This window comes from Fukomys damarensis, unplaced genomic scaffold (assembly GCF_012274545.1).
Source record: "Fukomys damarensis isolate Sample0158 unplaced genomic scaffold, DMR_v1.0_HiC HiC_scaffold_34, whole genome shotgun sequence".
NCBI lineage: Eukaryota > Metazoa > Chordata > Mammalia > Rodentia > Bathyergidae > Fukomys > Fukomys damarensis.
Window position 1 is genome coordinate 22,326,079 of NW_022900946.1, and position 6,964 is coordinate 22,333,042.

The 6,964-nt window shown below is 54.0% G+C and overlaps 1 protein-coding gene across 1 annotated transcript in view; it reads left to right on the forward strand.

The window, feature by feature from the left end:
• Fbxl16 (F-box and leucine rich repeat protein 16) overlaps positions 1-5,615 on the forward strand; it is a 12,305-nt gene extending 6,690 nt beyond the window's left edge. Inside the window, exons 2-6 of the mRNA XM_033758461.1 lie at positions 1-411; positions 1,484-1,992; positions 2,331-2,415; positions 2,715-2,778; positions 3,110-5,615. The exon at positions 1-411 is cut by the window's left edge and continues 254 nt beyond it. Of these exons, the coding sequence (XP_033614352.1) occupies positions 1-411; positions 1,484-1,992; positions 2,331-2,415; positions 2,715-2,778; positions 3,110-3,258 (1,218 nt within the window). The 3' untranslated portion in view covers positions 3,259-5,615. The remainder of the gene's footprint in view (positions 412-1,483; positions 1,993-2,330; positions 2,416-2,714; positions 2,779-3,109) is intronic.
• The last annotated feature ends 1,349 nt before the right edge of the window (positions 5,616-6,964 follow it).

Genomic DNA, 6,964 nt, shown 5'->3' on the forward strand with positions numbered 1-6,964 from the left:
TGTTCCCCTGCAGGTGGACCAGCCTCCCCAGTGCCTGGACCACCAGCAGAGCGGCCACCACTAGCCACAGACGAGAAGATCCTCAATGGCCTCTTCTGGTACTTCTCAGCATGTGAGAAGTGCGTGTTAGCTCAGGTGTGCAAGGCCTGGCGGCGTGTGCTCTACCAGCCTAAGTTCTGGGCGGGCCTCATGCCCGTGCTGCATGCCAAGGAGCTCTACAATGTGCTGCCTGGTGGCGAGAAGGAGTTTGTGAACCTGCAGGGCTTTGCTGCACGTGGCTTTGAGGGGTTCTGCCTGGTTGGTGTCTCCGACCTGGACATCTGTGAGTTCATTGACAACTATGCGCTTTCCAAGAAGGGGGTCAAGGCCATGAGCCTCAAGCGTTCCACCATCACTGATGCTGGCCTAGAGGTATGCCCTAACCTGGTCAGGTGGGGACAAGGCTGGGGAAGGTCAGGGACAGGCTGTAGTGGCTCATGGATGTGAGACAGTGCTGGGCCCCAGAGGAGGGGCAGCACACAATAAGAAAACAGCAGAGGGCCGGGGCTTTGGCTCAGCGGGTCCGCCACCTGCCTTGAAAGCTCAAGGGCCTGAGTTCGATCCCCGGTACTGAAAGAAAAAGAAAACATCAGTGACCTGTGCACTGGTGCTTTAAGGGGGAATGGTGACTTTGGGTGAGGGAGGGAGCCGTACTAGCTACATAGTTGGGAAACATCCCAGTGGGGTCCCTTGTTCAAAGGTGAGTAATAATTTCAAGGCCATGGTGACAGAACAGCAGCCAATTAAGTGTGGGGCCCTTCCTGCTCATAAAGCTGGTTTTGGGTGGAGAGGGTACTGGAGGAAGGTGAGGGGCAGCTGGGGAATGGTTTCTTAGTAGCAAAGGTCAGAGGAGCAAGGGGACAGACTGCACTGTCCCCAGGATCTGGACTGTAATATTCAAACAGCTTGGAGCACCTGCTGTAGCCAGGGTCTTGCTCCTATGGCCTGCCCCTCTTTTCAAAGTTGTTGAAGCGTAACAAACACTCTAGGCGAGCTCCTCTGAATTCAGGAGGTTTGTTTGCTTTTTGTTTGTTTGGTAGCGGGGATGGAACTCCGGCCTTTGTGCTTGCCTTGAGAGGCAGGCGGCGGAACTACTTAGCCAAATCCCGCCCCTATTTGTTTGTTTTTGAGACAGGGTCTCACTGTAGTTCAGGCTGGCCTTGAACTCACTGTGTAGCACAGACTGCCCTTGAACTCCAAGCGATCCTTCTGTCTCAGCCTCCCAGATGCTGGGATTACAGGCGTGGGCCATAATGCTTGGCGCAAAGTTCAGTTAGACCCATGCTTGCACAAGAGTACCTTCTAGAGACCCCTGCTTCCTGCCTCTCAGGGGCTCCGTTACACCCTGTCTAGGCAATCCTCACTGGGCTCCGTGGGAAGGATTCCAGGGATGGGATGAGGGCACTGAGCAAGGCTCACCTCTGATAGGCACCGCTCCCCACAGGTGATGCTGGAGCAGATGCAGGGGGTGGTGCGCCTGGAGCTCTCAGGCTGCAATGACTTCACGGAGGCCGGGCTGTGGTCCAGTCTCAGTGCACGAATCACCTCGCTGAGTGTGAGTGACTGCATCAATGTGGCGGACGACGCCATCGCAGCCATCTCTCAGCTGCTGCCCAACCTGGCCGAGCTGAGCCTGCAGGCGTACCACGTGACAGACACAGCGCTGGCCTACTTCACGGCTCGCCAGGGCCACAGCACGCACACACTGCGCCTGCTCTCCTGCTGGGAGATCACCAACCATGGTGTGGTGAATGTGGTGCATAGCCTGCCCAACCTCACCTCACTCAGCCTCTCAGGCTGCTCCAAGGTCACCGACGATGGCGTCGAGCTGGTGGCTGAAAACCTTCGGAAGCTGCGCAGCCTTGACCTCTCGTGGTGCCCTCGCATCACCGACATGGCCCTGGAGTACGTGGCTTGTGACCTGCACCGCCTGGAGGAGCTGGTGCTGGACAGGTGCGCATAACCTCGCACCCAGGCCTCGGCGGGTGGGTCACCGTGAACTGGGCCCCTACGGTGGGTGGGGCCGAACCCTGGGCGTCTTGCGTCTTGCGTGGACTAAGCCGCAGAGGGACCGGGGGCGGGGCTCTGGGGCGGTGAGCGGCTCCATGACCTGGTGGAAATGCAAGAGTTAGTTTTTCAGCATCCTTGGAGCCTGTGGTGCCTGGGCAGGCTGGTGTGGGGGCGGAACTCCGGAGAGGGCAGGGCTTCTCGTGGGAGAATGAGGGAGGCGCCCACCTGAGGGGTGGGTGAGGCCGTGTAAGGTGGGCAGTCCCCTTCTGGTAAAACCACAGGTGTGTGCGCATCACGGACACTGGCCTCAGCTACCTGTCCACCATGTCGTCCCTCCGCAGCCTCTACCTGCGATGGTGCTGCCAGGTACTGACCTCCGAGCCTCTGGAATGGGCGGGGGGCGAAGGGAACGTACCATCTGCACAGTCCAGCGACCAGCTCCCGCCCCCACTCGGTTCCTGCAGGGGTCTGGAACCCACTCTGCACCCAGACTAAGCGAAGCTTGCAGGGTCCCCAGGGTCTTCATCGGCTCTCTCCAGCGGTTTCCTGGCTCCCCGGGGGCTTATAAATGTCCGTTTTGAATCCCGCCTATTGCCCCTCCATCGGGCCCAGGTCTTAGGCAAGCGGAAATAGTGAGCTCGCCTCCCTTCCCACCTCCCACTCAGGTGCAGGACTTCGGATTGAAGCACCTCCTGGCTATGAGGAGTCTGCGTCTCTTGTCGCTGGCAGGTGAGACCCCCTGCGTGCGTCCTGTGCATTGAACTTCGCGCTCACATAGTGAGACGCTCCCAGCCCCATCAAGCCCTTTAGGGGATTCAACCAGGCGCCAGCTCCCTGGTTCCAAGTTCAAATCACAGGAGAAACAGCAAACACTAACCTAAAGCCGGCACCACCTCTGGTCCCCGCCCCCAACAGGGCCCGCCCAGTGCAAGCTCCACCCTGGTTGCCAGCCTGGCGAGCCCCCTCACAGGGTTCCCTGCCCAGCACCGCCCACTCCCGCCCTCCAGTGCAGGCCCCGCCCACGGTGCCCTGAGCTTCTGCCCTGCCCCGCCTGCCACAGGCTGCCCGCTGCTGACCACCACGGGGCTGTCCGGCCTGGTGCAGCTGCAGGAGCTGGAGGAGCTAGAGCTGACCAACTGCCCCGGGGCCACACCTGAGCTCTTCAAGTACTTCTCACAGCACTTGCCCGGCTGCCTTGTCATCGAGTAGCGCGAGGCACCCCGCCTCGGCCGCTGGAACAGGCCACGATCTGGGCGGGTGCTGGTGCCATTGAGTCCCGTTTTTGACCCCACCGGGAACACAGAGAACCGAGGGAAACTCCGCCCTGCCCTCACCCCTCGGCTCCTTGCCTGCCCGGCCCGCCCTGGGCAGGGGGTAGCAGGGCCAGCCCCACGCACGCACGCACACTCGGGGACTTTGTGCATGCCCCTCGTGCCCGCACTGCACGCCCGCCCTCACCACACTACCGCCGCCGCCATCACTCGCCTGCCCGCTGAGGAGCTCGGTCCTCGGGCGCTCTCGGCCCAGCCGCCCTCCCCACCACACCTGTATTCTGCCTCCCTGCTGTCTCCTACCCCGGGCAGGGCCCTGGGGAACAGGGGAATTAAGTCCCCCAAGACTCAGAGGCCCAGGAAAGCCCCAAGGGTCTCCTGCATCTTCCATTTTACTGTGCCTGGAGCCCTTGGAGAGGTGTGAGGGGACACAGGCCACTGCCAAAGCCATGGCCCTCTGAGGAGCCCAACTCCCCCTCCCCTTCCCCTACTGACCCAAAAGGCCACCCCTTTTCCTGGCAGCAGGCCACCATGTAGGCCAGTCCCTGTCTGCCCTCTCAGCCCCACATGGGCCTACAGATTCTTGGGCCCTGGCCAGGCTGAGATAGCCTTGGGATGACAGTGACCTTGGATTAATCAACATTAGCCCCGCCTGTCCCGTCCACCTCAGCTTGGGGGTGGTACAGGTATCTTGAGAGTCCTCAAGCTGGAGCCACCCTTGGCACCATGGGGAATAACTCGGCCAATCCTACACCCAGCCCTGCACCTCAAGGCTCACCCTGGGCAGGTCATCTGAGATGGAATCTGCAGAAATGGGCCCAGCTGGGGGTCAGGATCAGCATACCTTCCACACTCAAGAGGAGGGAGGACCCCTTTCTACACCCACCCCATGCACCCCTCCCCAGCTTCCCCCACCTCTGCCTGCCCAAATGGGCTCTGACTGTCTTCTGTCTAATCCCCAGACGTTTGGAAGTCATGGGGGATGCTGGCACATCTTGGCAATGCTGAGGAGGGGGCTGGGACCCCTTTCCATCCCAGCCTTGAACCCCAGGAGATACAGTGCCCACACCCAATCTTGGGACAACCTTTATCTGGTTGGAAGGGAGTAGCCAGTTTCCACAGAGAGAGAGAGAGAGAGAGAGAGAGAGGGAGAGAGAGAGGAGAGAGAGATGCTGTTGACGCAGAGAAACAGTTCAGCAGCCCAAAGAGTTCCCTGCCCCTGGAGTACTGGCCGAGGAGGCTCCAGGCTGGAGTGGTCAGGAGCCAGTTTCTTCAGCCTCTCCTCCCAGAGCCCCCTCATAGGGAGGGGGCAACTGTCCATTTGCCCAAAGTATTAATGTAACTGAAGCTGTGACATTTCCAACAACTGTAGGAGGAAAATTTAAGGAGAGAGAGGAAAACAAAACCAACCAACCCCTAAAATCACTTTCTTATTGTAAATAACGACCTCATTCTCCTGTATATGCGGAAGATATAACCTTATATTTGGTAAGTGTTTCTTGTGCTATTTTATCACGTGACCTGTTTATAAAAATATATATTAAAAAAGTTGTAAAAACATGAGTCCGGGTTGTTTTGGGCTTACCGGACCGTAATGCAGAGGTAACTGCCCTGGAAGGCCCAGGGGTTCTCATGCAGTCTCAGTGCATCAGATTTATGCATTCTTTCAACAATCTGACAGACTGGAACTGAGCAGTGACCAACACAGGAGTTCCCCAGCTCCTGACAGAAGGCATGGAGAGATGACACGAAAGTCATCACACATAATATTCTCTCAAAATATCTAGGATCTAGCCCCACCCTTCTAGAAAGCCAGAAATGAGTGGTGTCCTATGTGCAGGAACTAAGCAAAGGATCAGGATGTCCTAAAAAAAAAAATCACCTAGTGCTCCAGGAGAGTAGGACCACACCCAGAAGAGAAAGGGAGGCTGCGTTTGAATGGGGCCACTAAGTAAATGGGCCATGTCAGGCCCTGATATTTGAAACTAAGGCACATTTAATCCCTGCATTGGTGTTCACATCCATGTGATAACCACTGGTAAGCAACAAATCAGGCTGTAACAAGTATTGTGGAGGGGACAGTGATTTGTGAGGATATTTTAGGCAGGATGCCAGGGAAGGCCTCCATGCTCAGAGAAAGTGGCATTTAAGTAGAGCTCAAGGAGTGTCAGGAGACTGAGGCAGGAATGATCTTGGGCTGGCTTCAACCAGGGATCTGTACCTGCAGACAAAGGACAGTCAGAGGCTGGGGTTTATTCACCTGCGGCAGGGCATTATGGGAGGCCTTAGGCAGAAGATGAATCAGTTGCTGTTTGTCTAGCAGATCAGGTATGATGGACAGATCTGGGAGACAGCTCCTGAGCTCCACAGGAGGAAAGTGGAGGGGTTTGGGACTTGTGTAGGGGTGACCAGACTTGCAGAAGGACCTGAGAGAAGTAATAAACAGTGGTACTAAAACATTGAAATTAAAATAAAAAGCACAGCAAATCAAATCAGAACTCAGTTTTAATTCATATGGTTAAGTACCATTCTGAGTTTTTGTTGCTTGTGTTTGTATAAATAAAATACTTGTACAAATGGTTTATGTTTTAAAACATTCATTGAAACAAAAACCATGGATGACAAGCCCATGTTTCTGAGATGCCATCATTCAGAGCAACCTAAGAAATTAGTCACTTCCAGCTAAATTGAACGTTGTCCTGAAGCCATAACATTTCAAATTAAAGAAATGATTCTATGGTTAACTGGACAGTTTAAAGTGGATAATTTCAAAGCAGTCAGGGCCAGGGATTTAGCTCAGTGGTTCAGCGCCTGCCTCGCGAGCACAAGGACCCGAGCTCAATCCCTAGTACCCCCCGCAAAAAAAATCAAAGCAATCATATCAGAACCTATATCTATGCCTTTTATCACATAAATGCAGCATTTTACTTGTAAAATTCCTGAAAAGAAAAATTTTATCACTACCAACAACTTCTCCACCCAAATAAGGAAACAAGACAAAACCTATTTTGTTTGAATTAGCTAAACAACGCTTGTCAGGGGACATTTAAATACAGTATTCCTAATGACCTATTCCTTTACAATAAGTTGATAACTGTGTACTCAAAGGTCATGATTCATGGAATGTCTAAGACTTGGCTCATGGAAACCTATTGAGATGGTTAGGACCTGTTGAAATAAAAGAGTAATTTAAATTATTCACCTGCATGGTTTTCTTGTTTGTTTGTTGTTTGTTTTTGAGACAGAATCTCACTATATAGTTCAGGCTGGCCTTGAACTCACTGTGATCCTCTTGCCTCAGCCTCCCCAGTGCTGGGATTGCAGGAGTGCACCACCATGCCCAGCTGTATGTTTTTCTTGACCCTCACGTTCCTTATATGTAGGCTCAATCTTTTTAGTATTGGGGTAACTTTGAGCGAAAGCCAAGAAAATAACTTTGTAATAGTCAGACTGTTATTCTGTTGTACATCGTATTCTGCTGTACATCGTTTATTGTAAATAGTGGTGAGCATTGGTCAATAATTTTATATTTCTTTAGAAAATGAGGAAAGGCCTGGGGATTTAGCTCAGAGGTTCCTCCGCCTGCCTCCCAAGTGTAAGGTCCCGAGTTCAATAACCGGTACCAAAAAAAAAAAAAAAAAAAG